Below are 26,204 nucleotides of genomic sequence, written 5' to 3'. Positions count from 1 at the left end.
TCCATACTCTTAACCATGGTGCTTGACTATATCTTTGTCTTAGAAAAAGAGGAAAGGTAGCATAAATACTGGAACGTCTTTATGATACCTCATACTGGTAATTTAAAACTATGGTGGCATTGTAATGTGAAATACACAGTTATCTCCTCTACTTCATCCCTATTGCTTATTTTACCTTTGGCTTCCTAACCGGATCACTCTCTCTCGAGTGATTCGGAGTTTAAATGTAGGTAACCTCAGCTCTATTTAAAACAAACAAACAAACAAACAACTTAATGTATATTTGAAAAAAATATCGGATGGCTTATTCATATTTGAAAAAAGATCCGCTGAGGCTTTTTAAGGATCCAAGATAAACAATTCGATTTTTGGCTTTGAAGAGTATTGAAAATACCTTTCAGCTATGTACTGGATTTGCAGCACTTTGAGGAGTATTCAGGAACGGTTAATACACTAATTACTAGAGGTCACAAGAGTTGCCATTAATTGACAGTCTTCTTTTCAATCTCCTTACACTCCAGAGTGTGAAATACAGTAGGAAAGTAAGAAAATGATGCAACTTCCAAATTAGGAGGATGGGGAATGGTACTGGAAAGTAACTTTCCTGCCGGGCTCCAGGGTTCCTAACATATTTAAGCTACAAACTACAAACGCGATAAAGACATCTAATTTTTCTACAAATCGTCACAGCTACCCGGGCTAACTGGAAAATAGATCTTAACTGAGTCAGAGTTGCTGTTCTTCAAATAATGCGCATGGGTTTCTTGAAAAGCCACCGAGTACCAACTCTAACGCGGTCCAAAAACTGCTTTTTTAAAGCCTCCCCCAGAAATGCATCCCTTCAGCCTTGGTGCTTCCTGGATATACTCTCCGCAGGTTCCCCCAGTCTCCGCCCTGGACGTCAGCCTCTGCACCCCGAGGCCAGCTTGGAGGGAGGAGAGGCAGAGCGGAGGGAGAGAGGAGAGCCAGCGAGCGAAATGGTCAAGTCCTCCTTAACTCCGGGCCCCCTCGCGGGCCTCACCCCTCCTCCCGGGGGCTGAGATTGGAGAGGAAGTGGGAAGGCTCCAATCTGTTCCTCACACCAGCGCCCTCATGCCCCCACCCTTCTCTTCAGCTCGCGGCTTCGGCGCGCCTCACTCCCGCCCCTCGCCCCGGGAGAGGAGCGGGCGGCGCGGTAGGGCTCGCGGAGAGAGGCCGGGGGGAGCGGACAGCCTCCGCTCGGCAGCAGGAGCCCGCAGCCGCCCGCCCACAGCCGAGCCAGGCCCGAGGGCAGCCCCGGAGACCGCGGCGGCCGGATGCGCGGGCGCGTCACTTCCGGGCGGTGTAGCGGCGGCCGCTTGGAAGATGGCTGCGCCCTGTGGCTCGGAGCTGCCCGCCAACTCGCCGCTAAAAATCCCGAAGATGGAGGTGCTCTCCCCGGCTTCTCCTGGTGGCCTGAGCGACGGAAATCCATCGCTGTCCGACCCTTCCACGCCGCGGGGTGCCTCTCCGCTCGGGCCGGGCAGTGCGGCGGGCTCGGGGGCAGCGGCGTCCGGGGGTCTCGGGCTGGGGCTGGGGGGCCGCAGCGCCGCCTCGTCCTCGGTCTCCTTCTCCCCTGGTGGCGGCGGTGGCGGGGCTGCGGCAGCCGCCGCCGCCGCCTGCCGGGGCATGTCGTGGACGCCGGCCGAGACGAACGCGCTCATCGCAGTGTGGGGCAACGAGCGGCTGGTGGAAGCGCGGTACCAGCAGCTGGAGGGAGCCGGCACGGTGTTCGGCAGCAAGGCCCCTGGGCCAGCCATGTACGAGCGCGTGTCCCGGGCCCTGGCCGAGCTGGGCTACGAGCGGACCCCGTCCCAGTGCCGGGAGCGCATCAAGGTAACCGGCCGCCCGGCCTGGGGCAGCGAACCAGAGGCAGAGAGAAGGCGGGGAAGCGGGCCTCGGGGGCGGGGGCCGGTCTGAGCGCAGGGCTCCCCTCCGGGGCCCGGTGGGTGATTCGCATCTCCTCCGCCTTTTTCTTCTCTCCCTGGGAAGGGGGCTTTTTTCCAGATGGCCGCCAGCCCGTAGGTTTCCTGAGTTTGAAGTTGGGCGTGCCTGCCGCCGCCGCCCCTCTTTCTTGCCAATTGAGGATGTTCCTGCGCTCTGAAGTTGGTAGTTCTCATTGTGCGCTGTGCGGCATTCCCCGTGTCCGCTGGCGCCTCTCGCCCCCACCGCCAGGGCCCCTCGCTTTGTTCCAGGCTGAGGGGCTCCCAGGCAGAGGCTTACCAGCCGGGGCGGGTTTGAGGAAGGGTAGAAGAGGGGGGCCGGTGAGCCCCCAGTTTAGGAATTTTCAAGTGAGTGGCAGTGCAGAGCCATGCAAAAAGCGCCTTTGGACGACTGGCCTTTGTGTCAGTCGCCTTGCTTCTAACTTGAGCTTCGAAGGACGAGTAAGACTTGAGATGGCTTTGGAGAATCGGAAAAGCTTGATTGCAGTCAGCTAGTGTATTGTTATCGTGGAGTTAGGGGCGCAATTAAAGTTAGCCTGGCTGAGAGTTGGTGTGGAATTTGTGGAGTGTCGATGCCTCTAGAGTTAGATTGGCTTGAGGCCCTGCTATGTTTCTGACTAAGCTCCTTCATGAAAGCCAGTTTTTCCCTGCTTAATTAGCTATTGTGCCGGATGTGGTGACAAGTAAAGCTCTCAGTGTGCATCTGGCTATCGTTGTGTATCTGAATGTTTAACTACAGAGGCTTAATTTGGGCTAGAAATTTTTATCACCAGCCAGGTTATCTTTTTGCTGTTTCTATTGACTTTTAATCTAGGCTTTCAGGTTTGTATTATTGGCAGCTAGAGAGTTGTAAGCTAGTTCCCTCATCATAGTGTCTGCTAAAAGATTCTGTTAGGATTCTTTCTCCCAGTTTTCAATGAACTACTTCTTGGTAAAAGTCATAGTTATGTGTGTACTTCTTTTCTGATAGGGTTGACACTTTTTCCAGAGCTCTTTGGGGGTAAAAACCCATGAAAACAATCGCAATCACACTAAAGTCAGAGATTGCTCCAAAGTTGGGGAGATCTTGGCTCATGTAGTGTTCATCCTGGGGCAATGCTGGTTAGAAAATTTGGGTCAGAAACTGAGATGTTTCAAACTTATTAACTATCGTTCAAGGAATTTGGCACCCATTTCTCAATTACAAAATTGAATTGGTGTACTTGATAACATGTACCTTTAGGTCTTCTTATGCCCCCTCTTCCCCCGCCCCCCCCCCAGCCTAACAAGGGGTCATTAAAATAATTGTTTATAGACAGGACTAAAGTAGTACCTAATAGTAGCCACTGTTTCCTGAATCTCATTCATTTTTCTGTTAAAGAATAGAGGTACAAATTCAATTTCAAGGTCATCAAGTTTAAATTTCTGAGAGAGTTTTTGCGCTGTGCTGGTTAGCATCCACCCATCAACTTTTCTTGACTTAGAAGTGTACTTAGGCATTTGCAACTGTTCTAGTTTGATTGATTTTTGTCCGTAGAAATTTCCCAATCAAACGGAAAAAGTGTTGTGCTATCAAAACCTCACTGACTAAAACCTCTCCATAAAATTGTTTCTCAATAACCAGGAAATATCTAGTTTGGGTTACATCTTTGTCTGGTTATGAGAAGCATAACCTAAAGCAAGGAAAGGAGATTGAGCTTCTCTGAAGAATTTTTAAAAGAGGATCAGTTTACCTGTTTTCAAACAGATAAGACCAAATTGACCTCAAGCTCTTAGAATATTTTGAAAATATGTTGATGATAATGGATTCTCTAATCAACAGTTGTAGTTGACAAGGAGGACAGATAACTGTGTGTGTGTTTTTTCTCTACTTGTTAAGTGATTTCAACCAAGGAACCAGATTTCTTCATTAAGAATGTTGGCCTTTCCTGCCAGAATTACAGGCTCCATTAAGGCAAGTTCTGGTTTCTCTTATTCACTACTGTATCTCCAGTGCCTAGCACATTATAGACACTGGATACATATTTATTAAACTTACCAAGTAAAGTCTAGAAGGAGAATTTTGGGACGTATAGAAATCTAGATCAGTGTTACCTAAACTTTAATCCAAAGACATAGACTTTGAAACCCCGTTTGAAAAATTTTGCATTGAAAACTAAGCTCTGTCCCTCCAGAAGACTTACTATGAATGTAATCTTAAGCATAGAAGCAAATGTTGTCACTGAAATCATAACCTTACACAGTTATGAGGTGGATGTCCAAGTAATCCAGAATATATTTATGAAAATAAAAACACAACCTTAAAAATATCGTCAGAGAATCTCAAATCCCTGAAAACAAATCTTTAGATCCCACTTTCAGAAATGCGTGTTTAGAATGAATAATTCAGAAATCTCTTCTTTTACTTTATTGTCTTGATGAGAACTGCCAAAAGAAATTCAACAATCTTTTTTGCTTTAGATTTTATAAAATAGAAAAGAAGTAGGGCAGGAAGAAATGGACCATGGGGAACTTCTTAGACTAATGTGCTCACTTAAATGTGAACTCATGTCAGAGGCTCACAGGGAAGGAACATCATGTGTGTTAATTAAATTTCTGGCTGAATGTATTTGGAATATTTATTAAAACTCAATTATGAAAACTCCGTAAATAATGTCTTCTAAGTTTGAAAGGAGGGAAGAGATATACAGTAACTTCGGTTTTTCCATGAAACTTTCCTAGTTTCAGCATGTTGATGTAGCAGCCTTCCATCTCATCCTAAGAAGGCATCAGAAAGCTGAGTGCTAGCCCAGCCTCTTCCCTGGCCATCTTCCTGAATAAACGGAAAGCACATCGCCTCCCTTTTCTGGACTGTGTTTTAGATTTCTTGTCTATTAAAATTGTAAATTTTGAAATTAATAACTCTTGGATTTTGCTACCAGAGTACTATTTTTGAATACTATCCAACTGAATATGTATATTTCTAAGTGCACAGGATTTTAGCTTAAAGTCACGTAGAAACATTTGTTTATTGCTGTAAAGGTTTTCATTTTGAAGTCTGACATGTCCTGTTAGTGGTATTCGTTCAGTCATTTGGATGAAATGGATGTGTTTGAGACTGCCTTACTCCACAGATTGTTTGGTTCTGAAGTTTTGTTGTTGTTGTTGTTTTGTTTGTTTGTTTGTTTGCCAGAAGAAAATTTGTCCACTAACAATTCCAGCCTAATTTTGGAGTCAGATAAACACATAATAAGGTGGTTTTCTGTCTGGTCATTGCATGATTTTTCTCTTCTTCTATAGTCCTTTTCTCCCCATCTCCATCCACCAAGTACTTGAGTGCTTACTGTGTGCAGGGCTGTATGCTAGATGTTAGGATAAATAAAAGAATTGTAATATACAGTCCAAGAGCTTACAGAGCAGTTGAAGTCTGTATACACACATCAAAGAGTTAAAAAGCTCTACAACACAAGGGATGGTATGTGATGCAGTATTTGATTAAGTGTCATATGACTAAAGCAGACAATAAATGTGATGACTTCAAAGGAGGGAAAGATCTCATCACAGTCCACACTGTAGTAGTTGAAAGATCTATCTAGACTTGGCATTCATGAAAGCATTCACTTCGGAGCCAGATGCTGTATTCACACTTCAGTCAGTTAATCTGATGCGCTGCAAAACTAATTCTCAAGTCCCATATTTTTGGGTGTTCTCCAAAAATTTGCCTCTTGAGAGTTGGCTTTATGTTTTTGAAACAGATGTGTACTTCTAGCTCTGCCTCGAGATGAAAAGCAAGGTGATTGTATGACCTAAAAAGCTTGTCTTTGCTGGATCAGTACGGGTTGCTCATCAGACAAATTTAAAACTGGTTGGGAGTCTTCTGCCTGGCAAACAAAATGATCAGTTTTTTAGGGAGATTTCTTAGATTTATTCATCGATCATTGTCATAGTCTTCAGGACAAATTTCGTACTTTAACAGACAAATGGCATGTAGTACATTTGGTCTTTCATTTTAGCTCCCAAGCCTTGTCATTATTTGTTTGCAGAAACCATTAGGGTAAAGATGACATGGAGCCAGAAGATATCTTTGTCCCTGTATAAGCATTTTAATAGACTTCACCAATTTCTGAGGACTTTCCTCTGGGGTTTGCAGCCAAGACGGTCCCTCTGTACTGTCATTGAAAGATTTCCAAGAAATACGGTATACCACTCAAATAGTTTGTAAGAAGGATTTAGTCAGATTTGTTTGCTTCCATTTTTGACATATTTCTCTTGGGAACATGCCACTGTCACCCAGAAGCTTGTGTGTTCCAGAATGCTTGTCTGCTTGTGAATCTGATACAGGCTTGATGTGTATCTTAAGAGAATAGACCATCTTAGACTACTGACCATACACTTTTGGTCTCTCAGTTTAGGAGGTATAAAGGTCTAACACGCACATGTTAAAACTTTGGATGAACAGGCTTCCAAGTTTATTTCTTGGCATTTTGGGAAATCTAGTGAAGAGTGGAGTGAAATTATTATGGATCCTTCATTAAGAGGATATGTTAAAGGAAAAAGGAACTTAGAAAGCACATAGTACAAACAGTGCTGTTTAGTAAAACTTTCTGTGATGATGGAAATGTTCTGTATCTAGCGCAGTTCCGTGTGATAGCCGCCGGTCACTTGTGGCTGTTGAGACTTTGGAATGTGGTGAGTGTGCCTGAGGAACTGAATTTCAAATTATGTTTTGTTTTAATTAATTTAATTTTGTAAAAATATTTTTTTTATTTTAGAGATAGAGTGAACGGGGAGGAACAGAGGGAGGGGGACAAGCAGGCTCCACGCTGAGCACGGAGCTCGACACGGGGCTCGATCTCACACGCTGAGATCGTGACCTGAGCCGGAGTCGAGAGTCAGATGCCTAACTGCCTGAGCCACCCAGGCGCCCCTTTAATTTTTTTAATTTTAAACTATAAATGCCACATGTGGTTAGTGGCTACCATATTGAACAGTGTAGGTAAAAAGTTGTTATTTGGAGTACTAAAGAAGTCTGTTTTATGAAACGGTTCTCTTAGCTACGTACTCAGACTTTTACGGGAAGCTCAAAGTTCCTTTCTCTTGGCGCCCGCCCCCCCCCCCCTCCACCTGCCGTCACTTTGCTTCTGAGGAGGAGGAACCTTGATAGAAGTGAAGAAAAATGGTCCACTGTACTAGGGAGGAAGAGCTTTTAGTGCAAGGACTGCAGTGTCACAACCTCAGTGGGCTGGGGCTAAGGGTGTCCTGCTCTTAGCTCTCTAGGGGGTGCCGTCTGATAGAACTTTCTGTGATAACAAGTGTCTTACTGTCTGCGCTGTCCGTCAGTCACCGTGCAGTAGCCACTGGCCATAGCTGCTTATAGAATACTTGACATGTGGCTAGTGGGACTGTGAAATTGAGTTTTTAATTTTATTTAATTTTAATTAATTTAAAGAGTCATGTATATCTAGCCAGTGGCTGTTGTATTGGCCAGAACAGCTTTGGAATAATGGTATTTAAACTTTTCTGTTTATGTACTCCCAAAAGAGTTTCTGTACTCTCTCGAACATTTTAAAGCTGACATTGAAATTTTTTTCATCATACATGAAAGTTTACGGGAAGTTAATAGGATATAGGAAATAGTAAATCTAGTATGAGATGAATCAGATGTGAGGATTGACCGTAAATTTACTCAGTAATGTACTCTGAATCAGAAAAATCCACACAAAATTCATTTCTGTAGATTTTATCAAATGCATCTTGAAAATGTTGGTCATCAGACAATATTCCACTTACATTTAAAAGAAACAATATCACTAGCCTATTTTGCTTTGGTTGTTCTAAATTAAGGGGCCAAGCTTTCCACCTAAGAAATAATGGACCAGACTGGGAATGCTGCCAGGAATCCCTAAGGTTTTAAGGTGCCTTGATTAATCATTAAAGAAAGAGTAGGGATACCCCAGCGGGAGGCCACTGCGTTAGAACTCTGAGCCTCTTTCTGCTATCTTTCTTGGCAGATATAGTGGGGCTGGGCCCTTGGATTCCACTGCCCTTAGGAAAACGGGAGAAACGTGTGGAGCTTAACTCTTGGCTAAAGTGCAAGAATCTGTGGGAAGATTTGGAGATCTTGCCCATTCCGTTTCATCAGACTCAACTCACAGATTGATCACAGGGTTTCTCCAAATACTAAAGTATGAAATAGGCACTTGATTTTTTTTTTATTATTCACCCACAAATATTTGAGTACCTTGCATGGTAGACCTTAGACATGCAGCAGGGTACCATCTACCATCAAGTGTCCACCTTCCATTGAAGGAGTCAGACTACTAAAGCACCAGTTAACGGTATTGTGAGTAAGGTCTGTGTAGCATGTCGACATTAAGTTCATGGTGCTTCGGGCACACACAGGAAAGGCATGTCATCGTAGACTTTCAGGAGGTGGGTCTTGAAGGTGAAGTGGGACCAAACTGAGCAGAGGAAAGTAGAGAGAGATGAGCGGTTGGGGTAAAGGCCAGAAACCGCAGAGCCTAGAACAGTGCAAACCGCAAATACAGCAAAATATATTTTGTTCAAGAATCCTAAACTGGAAACATCTAAATGCTGTAGTGTTCCAGAAAATTTATAAGTGATAAGTTGCTTACAAAGTCATGCATTTCAATTGAAGAACAATTTGTTATAGTGCATGGCATTTGGTGAAGGTAGGACTTAGAATCTACAAATGACTAGTTGGTGGTGTCCTTAAGAACCAAGAAAAAGGTGGAGCAGGTAGTTTTGGAATAACAGTAGAGTGCGCATGCCAATTCTAGACAATTTTATGTGTGTGTTTGTTTTTTAATTTATTTGACAGAGACAGCGAGAGAGGGAACATAAACAGGGAGAATGGGAGAGGGAGAAGCAGGCTTCCCGTTGAGCAGGGAGCCCGCTGCAGGGCTTGATCCCAGGACCCTGGGATTATGACCTGAGCCGAAGGCAGATGCATAACGACTGAGCCACTCAGGCATCCCTATGTTTTGATAAATAACCTTTTTATAGTGTTGGATTGTAGTTGTGCAAATATCTATTATATATCTCATTCTTATATACTGGAAAGAAAAACCAAAGCAGTGCATCTTTTGAACATAGAATAGGAAGACATATATTTTACCCTGTGGCCTAATATTCTGATGATATATATGTGTGACTGAAACACTTTTCACAAAATTATGATTATAGCTAAGACTTACATAACATTTGTCACGTGCCACGCACTGTTGGAAGTGTTTCACAAATATTCATTTGCTTAATCCACAAAATGATATTCTCCTTAACTATGTGCAGTACACTCCAGCATGTTCTGTTAGATGTGAGCACAGGTAATCTAGTAGGCCACATGTCCTCTTGAGTGTCATAAGTATACAGTATCTGAAAGCACCCAACACATTGCCTGTCTGGTAGGCTCTCTTTCTCCAGTCCCCTCCCTACATCCTCCTCCTCTGCCAACTCTGCCCCAGGACTTTGCAGCATTGCCTCCCCTTTTCACCCCAGTCCCTCTGGTGCCTCTCATCTTTCCCTCCCCCAGCCACAGCCTCAAGCTCCCTCACCTAAAACTGGTGCAAAGAAAACCTGGGCGGATGGGGGTGCCCGCTCCCACTGGTACTGGGCAGCTGGCTTACTCCTTAGGGACTGGCAGCTCAGGGTCACGTTGGTCCCCACACGAGGCACACCCAGGAGACGGCAGGTTGGAGAAGCTGGAGGAACTGGAGCAGGGAGACAGGTTAAAAACTCAACCCCAAGGGACCAACAGATCCCTCCCACCCACCCCCAAACACACACCCCCCTTCTGTCACTCTGTCTGCCCTCCTCCAACCCTTACAGTCAGCCATTTGGGAGAGAGAGCTGCCTGGCCTCCACTGGGGCTGGGGAAGGTGTTGCCAAGTGTGCGCTTCTCACTTACCCAGCACCCTGAGCTCTAGAGTTTTGCTGCTGTGGCTCCTTTTGATGCCTTGGTGGTCTTGCACATTCACAGAGCAGCGGTAGGACCCAGAGTCTTTTTCCTGGAGGCCCTGCAGCCGCAGGGACACATTCTGGGAGGGCATGGAGTAGACCAGGGAGACCCCCGGTTTGCCAATACCTGGTGTGGGACACAATGCCTCCCCGTTATTACATGTGTGCCCTGTGCCCACAGGCTCGGCTAATCCCCCCCGCACACACACAAGACTGACAGTCTTCAAGCCTTCCTCCTCTGTACTCACCCCTCTAACCTGTCCCAGCTCCCTGTTCACCCCCTGTCTCCCTAGGCTCCCTCTCACTGCCCCTGGGTCCTCCTCCCCACAGCAGTTCTTGATCCCCTGTGCTCTGTCTCTTCATCTTCCACTTGGGGCGTTTAGAAGGGTGGTCACAACCTACTAAAATTGATTTCCCAACCCAACCCACTAATGGGCCATAACTTGCAGTTAGATAAGAGAAGATTAGAAGATACTGAGGTGAGATCAAGGTATTTTCAGTCATTGTGCTCTTTTAGATTTAAGGTATCAGAACTTCAGAAACATCATAATTTGGAATAGGTCACGTCCCAGATATTCTGGTGAAATGTTTTGTACTGTGTGGTTCTAGAGAGCTGGAGCCTAGGGTTGGTGGGAAGAGAGTGGAAGGAGGTGGGAAGTGACAAGAAATGAGACTGGAGACATAAACAAGAAGTGAGATAATGTACTAAGGAGTTTTGGTTTTACCCTAATCATCAAAGAGCAGTAAGCTGGGGAGTGGACATGTTAGCCTTAGGCTTTGGACTGGCTGTGACGTGGGGACGAGTTGGGAAGAGTGAGACCGGAAGCACCAAGATCGTTTAGAGGCTTTTTGCAGTAAGTTGACGAGAAGTGCAATAAAACAGTGGTTATGAAAACAGAGAAGATAGTAGATGTCAGATACCCCCAGATCAGCGAGGCTGTTCGGGGAATCTGAAAATTCTCATCTCTAGGGTTTGATAGATCTTAACTTGCACAGAACTGCTACCAGCTTGCACAGGATTCTTTGTTGTAGTCCTCAGAGATCACCACAGTGCTTCATAACCTAAGTTTTTAGAGTTGGTTCTAGAACCCAATGAGATCCAACTAAAACACCATTTTAGCACAGCCCTGCCTATGTTACCTCGAGGATATATTCTAGACTCTTTGATTCTGATCTCCCTGAGCTTCGGAAGTGATGATCCTGCCTTCTTCCCCCGCCTTCTCTTTTTTCTAACATTACCAGAGGGCAAAAACTACAAGTCACATCTCCAATTTCAGATGTTAATTGTCATACAGGCCCTCTCAAGTATGCTCATATTAGGTAGAAGAGCGGGGTTTTTTCCCTTTTCAAAGGTTCTATCTTTGTAATATTTTTAAAAAGTTTAAAAATGGGAGGAAAAATGTCTTGAGTTTCAAAAACAAGGACCAGTACCACAAAGCTTTAGATTTTAAACAGTTGATTGTTAGGATTGCTGTGATTATCAGGTACTTCTTAATCTTATTTCTCTTGTGGGGTTCATGCAGTGGGGTCGTCTGCCTGCTATTGACCGTAGCAGAAACTTCATTCATTGTTCAGAACGAATGCTTAACGAATCTGTGCCTCGTATGCATATGTTACAAATTATCTGGAGTTTGTAATCTATGCGGAGTCTTCCCCCCTACTGTTCTAAATCACTGGAAAATGCGTATTGGAAAAAGGCATGTATTTAAATCTGTTTTAATTCTTACCTTTTGTAGCTGAGAGAGTCCTTGAGAGCCAATGGAAATACTTTTTTTTTCTTGGCACTAATCAAGCAAGTGTTATCTTGTCACTTAGTGGGATGTATTGTTCTTCCTTAGTAAAATACAAACCTGTGTTTATTCTCAGACATTTTAGGAATAGCAGCCATTATTTTATTTTTATATATGTGTTCTTGGCTGTAGTCATAAATTACATATTTTGAGCTACCAAGTAATACGTCATTCAATACAAATTGATACAACAGAATGGAAGTTATTTACTTAGATATGTTTCCTAGTTGCATTTTCTCAGCCTGTGTAAGACATATCTTGTTGTAATAGCCTGAATTTTTGAAACTCACAATATTGTTTCTCTAATATCTACCTTCAGATTTCTTCATTTATTCGAATAAGTCAATTATGTTTGTAATTGATATTAATAAAACCAGAATAAAGTTCATATCTATCAAAAACTGCTTTTATTATTATTATTTTAAATTTACAGATACTTTCTCTAAATGGAAGGAGCTGGTTTATGATTTAGAAAGAAGATGTGATAGGTCAAAAAGAACCTCAACCTTATATTTGATTTCTCTCTCTTTTTTTAAATAAAGATTTTTATTTATTTATTTGACAGAGAGAGACACAGCGAGAGAGGGAACACAAGCAGGGGGAGTGGGAGAGGGAGAAGCAGGCTTCCCACACAGCAGGGGGCCGGATACGGGGCTCGATCCCAGGACCCTGGGATCATGACCTGAGCAGAAGGCAGCCGCCTAACGACTGAGCCACCCAGGCGCCCGTATTTGATTTCTCACTTGCCATATAAAATCTTAAGGAATTTTTATTCATTCATTCATTCATTCATTCATTCATTTAGCAAAAAATCTGAGCTGCTTCTGCATGCCAGGCATTGATTTAGGTGCTGGAAATATATCAGCAAACAAAATCGAAGGAAAGCCCTGCCTTCAAAGAGCTTACATTCTGGTAGAAACCAATGTGATATTTAAAAATAATGCAATTCAAAACAATTAGCACAATAGAAAGAAGACCACTCAAATATGATATAACTAGATATCAGCCTTATTGACCTTATAATGTTTGAGCTCCTTTTTTTCTTTTTTTTAAGTAGGCTCCATGCCCAACATGGGGCTTGAACTCACTGAGATCTGGAGTCGCATGCTCTGCCGACTGAGCCAGCCAGGCACCTTGGATGTTTGAGCTCTTATCTTTCATTGTATGTTAGTCATAAAGGTTCAGTTTGCCTTTTCTTTATTAAGAACGAGTTACATGATTTTATATTAGACCTTTTTATTGTGATATGTCCAGTTGTCACTGAGGTTTGCCCCATGAAGCAGCGAAGTACAACATTGTTCATATTCATTCAGTCATTAGGTAATGAGCACCCCTGTTCAGTCTCCTGCATAACCAGGTAATGTCCCTTCTCTCTTTTGCAAATTAGGAGACATGGTTAATAGTTGGACTTTGAGGGATCAGAGTTGTGCTTGTTTTTGAATAGTATAAAAGAATATTTTGCCTTAAGTAATATAAACCACATTACAAAATTAAGAAAAATCAGTGGAAATACTTCATGGTAGCATAATTACATACCTATGAAATGTTATTTTTCAAAAAGTGGTGAATCTGATTAAAAAAAAAAGATTTATTTGAGAGAGAGAGCGGGGGAAGGGGCAGAGGGCGAGAATATCCAAGCAGACTCCTACTGAGCCCAGAGCCTGAAGCCCGAAGCAGGGTGCGATCTCACAAGCCATGAGATCAGGACCTGCGCCAAATCCAGGGGTCGGATGCCTAACCGACTAAGCCACCCAGGTGCTCCATGATTTTAATTCCAGTAAATTTTCATGCACCAAAAAAGAATGAGAGATCCACATGCTTTTTGTTCCATTGAACTCCAAGAAAATATATGGGTCATTCATACTTATTATTTGATTCATGCTGTTCTGTCTGCCTGCTTCTCGTGAGCAGGTTGCCCGATGAGTAAGGCCTATTCCTGTAGTTAGGATTCCTTTTCTCCCCTTTTCTTTATATGTCAGTGTTAGTCACCATATTCTTGCCAAAACTACAGACCTTTGAAAATAGTTAAATGATTGGCTTTTATATATAAAGAGGAAAGACTAACAAAAAGTTAAACTATGCTAGTATAGCCAGGTGTTTCTGAAAACTTGAATAATCTACAGCATGTTTATGCAACAATGTTACTTAATATGTAACAAACCTAAATCTAGGTATAACACAGATCTCACATGTTATCAAACAAAAATAACTTTAAAATACTTCTACATAACATACCAATAAAACTAAAAATCAAAATCAAGCTGGCATTCCTTTAACATTGGATGATGCGGTTTAGCTGAAACTTACTTGCTTTCCAGACAAGATTCTGATACTGACTGCGACAGTTTGTTATTCTTACCATGCGCTTTTTGATATAACTCGGGGGCTATCTTTTCCTACTTGAACTAACCTTTATTTACAAGTGATCTCCACGTGGTGTGACTGTCATTTTTGTTATAGTGGCTAACATTTATTGAGTACAAGCTATTAGGCAGACACTGCTTTAAGTGCTGTGTTTGTATTTTTTCATTGAACACTCACAACACATCTATGATGGTGGTACTGTTACTAGCCCCACCTAACAGATGGAGAAATTGAGGCACAGTGAGATTACTTCATCTAATGTCACAAAGCTAGCTGGTGGTGAAGTTAGACTGAGCAGTCTGTCTCCATGCTCTTGGCCACTTGTTTAATATTAACCCCTTTATGAATCATCAGCCCACATTTAAAAAATGTTGACAATTGAAGTGTTTGGCAACAAGTCGATCATAAACAATCAAATGCAATAGCAAAGACACCTAGCAACACACAGATGGATGTTATTATGCTCATACATGTTACTTAACATAGAAGGAAGACACGAGTTTTAAAAATTCTTGCAGGTAAATTCATGGTGTCCTAAGATTATAAGCACAGTGAAAAACATTTGATTTGGAAGTCCCAAGGAAGAGTTTACAACAGGTATTGAAACATAAATAAGGCTTTTGTTGTCAAAGACGCAGTCACTCAAATCTTTATATAAATGATGGTATTTATTGAACTACCAACTCCTCTTAAAGGAAGTAAGTTTGAACTGCAGAAGGAATTTACAAAGTAGAATTACTTTTTGGCAGTAAAAGCAGGTAAGGATGTGGTTTACCAAAAGGAGGCCATGGAGTGTCCCTTACCTAAGCCTGCCATCGTTCACCTAATGTGTAAATGGTTTAGGTACTCTTCTTAGAGATGATGAGGATGAGCTGGGCAGCTTGTAATATATAACGTAAATGTGCCAAAGAAAGTGTAGACGCATATGAAGAAAGCTAAAAATAGAATTCAAAAATAAGAAATCAGAGAGTGCAGGGAGTAACCCAGGTAAAAATGGTTACTTCCACTAAATATTAAAATGAGCTCTATATAAACTTACTGGCAACTGTGGCAAAAAGGTAAATACACTGATTTTCTATACTTTTCAATGTCCACTGAAGAGAGGAATACCAGGTCCTAGTTTTGAAACCTAAATTTACGTTAAAGAGGCTCTGATAGTGATGTTGGATAAGCTCTTACCTTTCCCTTAGTTCTCTATTCAGTTAAGTAGGGATGTATCGCGTAGCTTTCATATACATGTGCTACACTACCCAGACCCCTCCTCCAGGAGTGAGACACCAGTCAGCTAGTCTGTCCACCCGTCCCAGGGCTGCCTGGAGCAATGATTGGCCGAGGCTTCCAGGTGATTTCCTGGAAGGAAGTTCTGTTTGCCCAAGGGAGCTGTCTCTCCCAAGGTTAGGCTCCCTCCCCAGGGGCAGCCTGAATCCAGTGGCTGGACTACAAGGTACAGCCTCCTTGCCCCAGTTAGGACAACTCTGAAGGTTCATCCCAGTTCCCGCACCTCACTTTGGGTTAGCTGAGGCCTCTGTTGCAACTTCTTTGTCTGCCCAACCCTGTTCTGGTCAGTCTCTCACGGGTGTTCTCAAGAGCTCTCCTCAGTAAGCCTGCTGCACTGACTTCTCAAGATTGTTTCCTGGGACCCTCTCTTTTAGCATTAAAGTAAACATTAGGAATAATAAGTATAAACTGCTTAGCCCAAATCTCGGCGTACAGTAGGCACTGAGAAAAATGGTAGTTACGGTTTTTGCCTTCATTGCATGGGACATTTAGCCACATATGGAAAATGTTTGATTTTTGTATACTGCATTTTTCATATGGCTATTGCTTTTAGCAATCCTCATAAAGGTAAGAGTAAAATATAAAAATGCTACCAAATGAGCTATAAAAAGGATTATGATTGTCTGAATTTCTTTCTAACAACTTCCTAAATAAGTTCAGGTTGCCCAAGGACAAATGCATAAACTTAAAACATGCTTATTTTCAGGTCTTTCATAGAAAAGGTATTTGCCAGCATATGAAGATGGGTTCTTTTCATGCATTTATGATCTGTAGTTTACACCATGGAAATGCAAAAAAAAAAAAAAAACCCACCACTTTCTGAAGTACAGTTGACCCTTGAACAACATGGGGGTTAGGGACACCAACCCCCTGTGCAGTCAAAAGTCTGGTTATAACTTTTGACTCCCCAAAAACTTAACTACTAATAACCTGTTGACCAGAAGACTTGCTGATAATATGAGCAGTCGATTGACATATTTTGTATGTTATATGTATTATGTATTGTATTCTTACAATATTCTTACTGTATTCTTACAATAAAATAAGCTAGAGAAAAATATTAACACAATCATAAGAAAGAGAAAATACCTTTACAGTAATATATTTATCAAAAAAAAATTAACGTGTAAGTGGACCCTTGTAGTTCAAATCCATGTTGCTCAAGGGTCAACTTTAATTCAGTATTTACCCTTTTTAAAACAATTGTCTGAATCTTGTCCCAGATTCAGTCAAGACTAATGCTTGTACCCAGATACCATGATGGAGGATTTCTAATAACCTTACTTTTTAGATGATTTTGACTGAATGTCACAACCAAATATGCAAAATTTACTAAGGGAAAGAATTTGTATTATAGATAATCTTTGTATAATAGATGGTAGTTTTTAGTAAGAAAATAACTACAAAACTTTCACGATTCACATGAAAGGTATAAGGTGGCTTACTGTTTTGGTGGGGGGGGCGCGGGGGAACTACTCTGCACCATTTTCCTTTTAAACATTGGTCTCGTTACTAGCAGAAAGTACCCTGTGTTTGGGAAGCAGTACAACGTTGTAATGATAAAGCTGTGTGAGGTGTTTTTGTAATGTGTGTGCATGTATGTGTACGTGTGTGTAGTTCTTAATTATGGACCAATTAGTGTGCAGTGCAGGATGTTTGTGTGAGAGGCCTTTACGGATGAATGATTCTCCCCTGCCATTCTAGAAATATTTTAGATAACTCTCTTGAATATGTTTTTTTTAGTTCTCACATATTAATAAAAGTTAATATTTTAAATATCATTTAAATACCACTTTGAGGTGGTGCCCCAGGGTGTGAAGCACTGAGAAAAAGAGATGCTAATACAGCAACTTCAGAAGTGATGGAGGAGGTCAGGTGAAAATAACCTAATCCAGGTTAATTCTTTACCAAACAACTGATCTTTCCCCCCATTTAGATGGGGAGGAAGTTCTAGACAGAGTGGTATAGGACTGTCTTTGATGACTATAACTATCTGTTGCTGCTTATGTCTGAAATAGTTAAGTAGTTAAGTAAGCCCTAATTTTTTTGACCTGTCTTGTTCTAAATAGAGCAGCACTTGAGGATTTCATGCCTAGGATTCTCATAACCCAAAGAAGCCCTTAAGCATGACTACACTTACTAGGTAATGCTTGTACTGTGTTGCCACCAATAGGAGATATTGTATGAGCACCCATATGATTGACCTACAGCATAGGGTTAAAAATTTGTGGTACTATGAATATAGTTCCTTGGGCAATGGAAAATATTTGTTTTCGACAATTGGTATGGTCCTCCTTGAGGGCTTTTCTTCATAATCTGAATGGACAAGACCCTCACCTGCTAGCATGGAGGAACCTAGAAAACTTAGAGGAGCTGATGCTCCCTGAGGATCAAAATCTCCTGAATTATTTGTTCCACGCAAGAATCTCCCTCACGAAGACAGTACTGACCAGTTATAGACACAAAAGTGAGTCGTTCGTAGCCAGATTTGGAATGCGGTGCAAGCTGAAAAAATGCAATCCTGGACAGTTCCCCACAGAGACTGGGGCTCCAGAGAGGTAAGATCTCTTGGTTTCTGGTGGTCATTCTCCTGTTTGGCCCTATCAGAATCCAGGAAACAATTGAATCTTTTTTTCCTTTTCTACTCTACTTTATATCGTTGAATATTTTATTTAATTTGTAAGGCATAAGAAATAATCAAATTTGGACAGAGCAACAGAGCTCTATTTGGCGGGTGACCCCTCCCCCACCCAAAGAAAAGTATAACAACGAGAATGGTAGATATTTTTTAAAATAGCCCTTGCCCTCTGCACCTATTCCCTTGGTTACAAAGGGAATTTGCTTTGCTAATTACAGCTGTATCTATGTTTCAGACCCTTTTCTGCTCCTGCTTTTTTCAAGTAGGAGCCTTACTTACCTTGGATTTATTGATTCTATAAATATAATACACCACTGTGGTTATACAGTGAATTTCCTAATTTTCTCTGCTAAGAAAAAAAATCTTCTTGCGAGTGATTTACAATGTTAAAATCACCTTAATTCATTTACTTAATAAATATATATTGAACCCTTATGTTATAGGCACTATTCTGGGCTCAGGGAAACCATGAACTCGGCAGACATAATTCCTACCTCCCAGAGTTCATGATCTAAGGAATAGTTCTCTTAGGGAACATTCACATGTGAGTGGCATTTGGTACCTTTTCTTTTCTTTCTTTTTTTTCTTGCCAAATCCCTTTCAAAGGGATACTTTTTTGTCTTGGGTCCTTGTCTCCTCATTTGTTAAGTGAGGAAGGTGGACTACATGATCTCTGAGGTTCTTTTCCATTCAAAACATCCATAATATTTTGGAAGCTGGAACCTGGTTTGCTCTTTGAGCTTTTGAGCCTTGGGCAGCTCCACCCACCCGCTGCCAATCAGTTTATTATAGGAAGTCTTACAAAAGAGATTATCTGGCAGGGATAGTGATATAGACAGGTGATGAATAGTGTCAAGTGCTCAAAAGAGTTGAGGACAAAGTTTCTTAGTAATTAAGACACTGCTCACCATGATATGAACGATTTCAGCAGAATAATAGATCAGACTTAGTCCCTTAGTCCCGTTGGGTAAGGACTAACTAGTGTAGACACTGCCTATCTCTTTGAGACCCTTTGGTCTTTAGGCAGTATTAAAATGGGAGGATGCTAAAGCTTAGCCATTGTGACTACTAAGGAAAGTAGTCAAGACTTCCTTTCTTATACTTGTTTCTAGATGTGTGAATGTCCCTTTTGTAAGTTGTCACCTTAGGTAATTTATCTAGCATCTGTATTGGTAAGTGAATCAGATAATGAATAATCACGTATTATGTGATTCAATTGGAACAGATAACCAGCATAATTTGTGAATCATTTAATATTGCTTAATTGTCACTTCAGAAAAAGATCTCTTCCCTAGGAGGTGGGGGAAAAAAGTGCTGTATTTCTGTGATGAGTAAGTAAATTGCTATCCTTGTATGTTTTTACTGCTAGGAATTGTTTCTTTCCAAAAGCAGGGGAATTTGGCTAATTTACCTCTTAGAGGAAATATTAATGCTGCTTTATCTAAATGAGCAGGATACGGAGCAAACTGGTTAAATTGTACTTAAACTGGTTGTCCCAATCTTTAGACTTTCTTGTAAAACCTAATACACAATTTAAGTCTACCTTGTTTTAGGGCTTCTGACGGATACCCGTTCTGTTCTTTTATGGAAGAAACCACACCATGGTAGAGAGCAGCTTTTTAACCCAGGGGTCTTGTATGGGCTCTTCAGAGAATCCATGTTCCCCTTGAAATTGTATGGAACGGTTTCATATATGCACTTTTCTGGGGAGGGGATCCTTGACCCAAAAAAGTTTAAGAGCCTCTGTTCTGGAGAGGAAAAGGAAAATTTAAGAATAAAAAAATCTTTCACTTGCCAAAACCTCCTCTGTAGCGCTAAGAAGTGGGGGAGTGTGAAACAAGTATTTTTGGTCTTGGTTTTGATTTGTTGGGGTTTAGGGTTGGTTGGTTTTTAGGGATTTAGGTGATTGGCAAATCCACTTGCCAGATTTGATGGAAAACCTATAAAACTTCTGCGGGCCCCAGATGGTTTTTGTCTTGAGTGACTTCCTAATCATTAGTTATATGCTGTACTCATAACATCCCTCTTACTGTGTGCAGAAATGGGTTTATTTGCTTATGCCCCCTGTTTCAGGTTTTTTTATTTTCCACCTTTTGTGCTCACAGTAAGAAACTAAAACTAATTAAAGAAATTTTGAATCTCTAAAAGATACTGAAAGAAACTCAGTGGGTTTTTTGTTGTTGTCGCCTCATTAACTAAGAGCAACTTGTTTTAACAGTTACAATAAAGCAATAACTTTTTTTAAGATTTTATTTATTTATTTGAGAGACAGCGCACAAGCAGGGGGGAGGGGCAGAGGGAGAAGCAGACTCCCCACTGAGCAGGGAGCCTGATGCTGGGCTCAATCCCAGGACCCTGAGATCATGACCTGAGCCGAAGGCCAGACGCTTAACCCACTGAGCCACTCAGATGCCCTACAGCAGTAACTTTAAAGGAAGATAGATGTATTTCACAAGGACCTTTTTTGCTTCAAAATACACATCTGCTTAGGCTGAGGTATTGTTTTTAACACTTTCATAAACAATTAGTCATTGGAGATTTGCCCCCAGGATAATTTCCCCTATGGCTTGTGGACTAGAACATGTGATTTTTTAAGACTCTGACTGCAAATAAGTATATTCTGTATGGAATCATTTAGGTTTAAAAAAATATCTCAAATTTATCATATTGAGTTGCCAGAGGGTTAAGATCAACTATGTAATCCATTTCTAATTACGGCCAGTCTGACAACTACGTTTGAAAATCTGTTTCACCGCTTGTTTTTTCGTACAACATTGTTTCCTGCTTTTATGACTAAGCTGTCCTGCCTTGCAGTTTGACTTTGTTTTTCATCTGACGTCTTAGATTGATCACGCCAGTGTTTCCCAAACAACACATTTATGTAGCTATTATGCCTTATTTCCGTTCCTCCTTATCATAGACCCTGTACCACCTGTAGTCAGTTCAGTTAGAACGGTGGTTTTGTCATGTGCTTATTTTATGATGGTATGAAATGGGGCAAATTTTGAGAAAATGATTGAGCCAGTAGCAGAACTGGTGGGCATATGCCCATATGATTCATTGAGTTTGCTTCCTGGAAGGAATTCAACTCCTGCTTCCCGAAAGTCAAAGGAGGGACTGGAGGACATGGGAGCGAAAGACACCTTATTTTTTTTACCCCCAAAGTAGCTCACGTAATGTCAGGAAGGGCTTTGATGAGACCACTGGCCCTACTTGTAGATCTTATTTTCCAAGCCTTTCATTATTTTATTTGCCCTTTTCTGAACTCTGCAATTTCCCTCTCTTGTAGCTGGTTCGATGCCCAGAACTGAACGCTGTGCTCCAGCTGTGGCCTCACCGGTGCTGAGTAGAAAGGAAGAGCCACCTTCATAGCTTACATGTGATTCCTCTGCTTGCACAGCCCAATACTGGATTGACTTACTTTGGCAAGACAGCTGCACTGTGCACTGTATTTGATGTTACGTGTACTGTAACCCTGGGTCTTTCTCTGCATTGCTGCCGTTCAACCCCCAATCCTGCCAATCTAAAACTCCTTCCTTTGTTTACCTGCCCCCCTCTCCCATAGACCCCCCCTTACATTCATCCACAATGAATGTCATCTTTATTCTCTCATTTCCTTTCACCCCAGTCTTAAACTTTAGTGAAACTTTCCCTCTGTCTAATTAGCAGTTGTCAGCCATCTTAACTTTCCTCCCTGCTTTGGTAATGGGACAATCCTTCGAGTCTTTTTCTCTGGTTCTTTTCCTGTTGGAGTCGTGAAACACTTGGCATTTCTTCCAAACCGGATACCTCCCAACTCCTCTGATTTGACCACTGATCACGTTGTTACCTATCCTTTAGTTCTTCTTTCCAGATTGTCTTGACTGCTCCTGACATCTGTCCCTCCGCCTGCATTCAAGATACAGTATTGTCTTCCTCCTCTTCCCCAGGGAGGAGACTGTAGTATTGATTTACCATGGAAATTTCTAGCGATAAGGAAAGTGTTATTCTTCTCAGTTGTGACTAGACTGGTCTTTAATAATTTTAAGCAAATTCTTCCCCCACCCCTGAGATCTTAATTAAAAAAAAAATGCTAGAGGTTAAATTACCATACATTTCTAAGACCAGTGAGGTCAAGAAAGAAGGAAGGGCAGTGAGGTATTTGTGTTGAGTAGGAAATGGCCTTCCAGGAAAGCTAAACTGAGATTCTTGTTGGGTTTGGCATGGCTGTCTGAAATGGGAGGTGAGATTTTATTTTTCCTAGATTCTGGAGCATTCTCTTAATCTCAGATTTAGAGTAGGTTTTTAAGTTGGCTTATTTAGGACTGTTGACACAGACACACAGTCATTTAATTGCCTGCTTTGGTTCATCATCTAGAGTGTGGGAAGTGCAACTTTTTCTGATTGGAAGGTCTCCATATGTTCCTTTTATCGCTTTCTAAAGTCCCTGCAGTTCCACTGAATTCCATTGTCTCCTGTAGTGGTGGTCAAGTTCATGTTTGAGTTCTCACTTTTTTTTTTTTTTTTCTATCTTAGTTGATGTGTCCCTATTCAAACAGCCTGTCCTTGGATCTGTGGATCTTTTACTGAACCCAGAAGGTATCTCTTATGTGTACTTACGTCTTGAGAGAGCTAAAGTCAATCTGGAAATCTTTTGAACATTATTTCAACATACCAAATTCCTATTATCGTATGGATTTAGGAATTACCAAACATTTTTCCTGCAGGCCCCAGATAGATATTTCACGTATCAGCACATTACACTATTAAAGTGTATTACAAAAGTACACTACGAAGAAAGAGATGGCAAGATCTCTTAGTCTTTTTTGATGAAATATAGAATGTATCCTCTGACTGTTCTGTATCTAAAATCATTAGATATTGCTGGTTTCCTTATTCACAATTATAAGCCAAGGAAAATTTTAAGCTCAATTTGGTGGTTTCAAAGAAAGTAAATCTTTTCTGTGGTTTCCCACCATGTATATTGTCAAAGACTGGTGGCTTTGCTTTATGCCCATATCACATCCTGATAAGGGTGGCACCTTTCTTCAAAGGAGCATCAGTTTTATTCCTTGACTTCTGAAAGACCCCTCAGTGACAGATCCGACTGGGCTCTTTTGTGTGCTGCGTGCTTTTCTCTAGGCAGCCAGTAAGTGGTGAGCAGCCGTATCTCCATTTATGGCCTTGGAAGGGTAAAAGGGACATGGCTGGGACTCTCCATGTACGGTCCTTGGAGGACTTGAAAAGAGTGGTTGGGGTGTTCTTGGAGGCAGAAACGAGACATTGTGAGATAAAAATAAATTGGCAGGAGATGTTTGCAACTCAAATTCCAGTCCCTGCAAGGAGGGCAGAGGACACTGGGAAAGGGGAGTAAATAGAAAGTCAAATGAGATCTGCTGCAGGCATTTGTCTCCTATCATTGGAAGGGTTGCCCTGTGACACATTTCCCAAGTTCATGCCTGATTTTTTTCTAGAAAGTTTTGTGTTATGTCGTTGTGACTGTCTTTTACAAAGAGAAAGAGAGGGAACACTTTTTTAAGGAGTGTATTAATCAGAAACCTCAGTTCTTTAAGGCATCATTGGAAGCACCAGAAGAGATCTCTAGAAAGGGAGAAAGGCAGGTGCTTACGCAGGGGATAGGCTGGCTGGTTTTTGGACGGGGTGATTAATCACTGCTCTGTTTATGTCTGAGGAGGATCATCCTATGTGTCATGCTTTTATTATTCCTTTTGCCCATCTGGATTTCTGGCCTCCAGGGACAGATCTGCCAAGTATTTGACAGTGTCTTCTTGTCCTTTATCAACCGTGATTTAAAGATATGGAACCTTCATGGAGGCTCTGTAAAGATTATTAGGAGTTGTTTCAGTTTGGTGAGAATATGCGATATATTGGCTTCTGGAAAGTAATCTCACATTTAGGAGAAACCTACAGTCTGGCTAATGCGTATAAATTAAGTCTGAGGTGAACCGGTTTTGCAGAGTTGAGTTAGAAAGTATTTGGGAGCCATCAGGGAAAAAGGGTCTTGTCTCTCAAGAAAATTCTGGGTGAAGTCCAGTCAAGGAGAAGGGAGGTTAGAAGGAACAAAAGGGAGCAGAGATGGGATAGACACTGGACAGCACTAAACTAAATGTGGATGCTGGCACTAAGTCCTTGATTTATCCTTTAAAATACCATGTAAGACAGAGTTAAGGAAACTGGGCTAATGTATGCGTTAGAAGACCATGAACAAAATGGAAGGGTTGTGCACGATAATAAAATCATGCAGGTTTTCTCTGTGGACTCACATAGTGATTTTTATTTGCTGTGTGGCACAAGGCAGAGAAAGAAGTGAAATGATACCCTGTCCACTTCACTTCCCACCCCACCCCCGCCCAAGAAGTGGAAATTATTGGCCTCCTTTGTTGGTTTGTGTAGCTGGCGGTTTGCGTTGGTCGAATAGATGAGTACTGGCTAATCTTTCGGTGTAGGAATGCGTGTATCGTTTCTTGATAGTTGTTGTTTGAGACTGGGGATCTGTAGCATAATTGATTTGACCTCCTTCAAATTTTAGCAACTTCCCTAAAGACAGGGTCAGTTAGTAAGGACTATGGACTTTTGTAAGTAGTATGTTTTCCTAGCTGATTCGTTCAGGCAATTGTGTTTACCCTGTTTTCCTTCTTAGGAGTAAGGAAGGTTATATTCTTTGCTTTGGGAAATTCTTCTTTCTGTCCTCCCTTCCCTCACTTTTTCCAAATTCTGGGCACAAGAGCAGTTCTTTCTCTTCTGTGGCAGGTGTGCATCCTATTGGCTGGCTGGTATTTCTTGTTTTCTTTTTTTTTTTCTTCCCCTTATTCTTTTTAAAAGGGGGGTGGGGGCATAAAAATATGTGTATGGGGTACATGCAATAATGTTGTAATGTTTCTTGTTGTTTAATGGATGATGATCAATTGCAAAATAATTGTTTGAACTATAACATGTTTGCGTAAATGCTAAATTAGTTTTGTTTTTTTTTCTAATATAATAATGAATTTGAAATCTAGCATTCCTGTAACAATGTGTCTGTGTTTGTCTGTCTGTGTCTGTCTAATAGTAATTAATATCTGTGGTCCGTACCTGGAAGAGGAATACAGCTTTAAAGGAATAACAAAAGACTTTGTGTCTTAGACCCTTCGCAGGTGTTACAGTCGGGTGAAAGAACATGGTGTTGGGAAAAGAAAGAGCAGTTACACATTTGAACAGTTGGAACAGGTGTTTGGTCAGGGAGGATGGGATGCTCAGCCCTGCCAGCCTGTACTTATTAACAGTAGTGGCTTGTACCAGGAGCTGGGGTCAGATGGCAGCGCTATGGAGGAGTATCCACAGGAGGACTGGGGAAACCACAGTCAGGATCTCCATGGCTATCCAACAGATCAGGAATTGGGTAAGAAAGCCCGTATGTGTGATACTTCACGTGTGTGTGTGTGTGTGTGTGTGTGTGTGTTTGTACAGCTTTACATGTGCACCTGTCCTTAGTACCTGTCACATCCTCTGGTGCTGCTTAACACAAGGCACACGGCCAGCTTCCCTGGGGCAACCTGGGCATCATTGCTTTAGCCCTAAACTGTGAGTTGGTGCTTTGCTGTGAGTCATTTGGATCTGGCTACGAGGAGAATTCCTGAAGACCCAGAATTCCTAATCAGTGACAGGTGGAATCCTATGCAATTTAAAATATCCCGCACCGTCTAGGTCTAAGACAACTGCCAAGAACATTAACTCTTGGCGCAGCTGCTCTAGACGTGACGGTCTTTTCCTTCCTTTATCCCAAATACTTTTCTGTTTATGAATTGGGAAAGGTCCCCAGCCAGACTTTAGTCTGAACAACAACAAACAAACAAACAAAAAATAGAAGCCTCAGTTTATGTTGAAAAAAGCTGATATTCGAATTTTAGCAGTGATCATACTCCTTTAAAATTCAGATTCACTAAGGATCCCATCCACGCAGTAACTGGGAAACAGAATTCTTGGCCATCAAATCCAAACTGGGGTGACCTCATTAAAACGGGTATATAGGTAGTTGTTTTTTTGTTTCTTTTTGCAACAAATGCTCTAGTTTGGGTTTTCGTAGTTTGGAAGTCCGAGTCTAGTTTCCAGTGCAGGTGCTGTGCTTCAGTAGCAAGTTATGTGATGAGTGTTCACTCCTAAGTAAACGTTCTGACTCCCCAGTGAGCTACTGAGGCAACCTCCAAGGAAGTATAAGTAGGATTGGCACTATAAATGTGCTATCCTAGCTTAAGATAAAAG

The 26,204-nt window shown here is 41.8% G+C and overlaps 2 protein-coding genes across 8 annotated transcripts in view; one reads left to right on the top strand and one right to left on the bottom strand.

Moving 5' to 3' along the window:
* Nucleotides 1-739: 739 nt before the first annotated feature.
* The window catches only part of MSANTD2 (Myb/SANT DNA binding domain containing 2), a 31,764-nt gene continuing 6,299 nt past the window's right edge, over nt 740-26,204 (top strand). The window contains exons 1-2 of one of the 6 annotated variants that reach the window (XM_025893676.2): nt 740-1,854; nt 25,245-25,344. In XM_025893676.2, coding sequence (XP_025749461.1) covers nt 1,093-1,854; nt 25,245-25,344 — 862 coding nt within the window. In that variant the 5' untranslated portion in view covers nt 740-1,092. Of the gene's footprint in view, nt 1,855-3,819; nt 8,158-21,255; nt 25,345-26,204 lie in introns of those variants that run through there. The other 5 variants (XM_025893675.2, XM_025893678.2, XM_025893681.2 and 2 more) reach the window with 5 other exon arrangements.
* LOC112840335 (endothelial cell-selective adhesion molecule-like) overlaps nt 8,283-26,204 on the bottom strand; it is a 28,113-nt gene continuing 10,191 nt past the window's right edge. The window contains exons 3-6 of one of the 2 annotated variants that reach the window (XM_073903905.1): nt 11,624-11,729; nt 9,847-10,023; nt 9,494-9,649; nt 8,283-8,380 (exon numbers count right to left, since the gene is read on the bottom strand). In XM_073903905.1, coding sequence (XP_073760006.1) covers nt 8,298-8,380; nt 9,494-9,649; nt 9,847-9,988 — 381 coding nt within the window. In that variant the 5' untranslated portion in view covers nt 9,989-10,023; nt 11,624-11,729 and the 3' untranslated portion in view covers nt 8,283-8,297. The remainder of the gene's footprint in view (nt 8,381-9,493; nt 9,650-9,846; nt 10,024-11,623; nt 11,730-26,204) is intronic. The other variant, XM_073903906.1, reaches the window with a different exon arrangement.

Source organism: Callorhinus ursinus, unplaced genomic scaffold, assembly GCF_003265705.2.
Source record: "Callorhinus ursinus isolate GAN/ISIS: 27379988/994484 unplaced genomic scaffold, GSC_fseal_2.0 scaffold19, whole genome shotgun sequence".
Classification (NCBI taxonomy): domain Eukaryota; kingdom Metazoa; phylum Chordata; class Mammalia; order Carnivora; family Otariidae; genus Callorhinus; species Callorhinus ursinus.
This window is presented reverse-complemented; position numbering and strand designations above follow the sequence as displayed.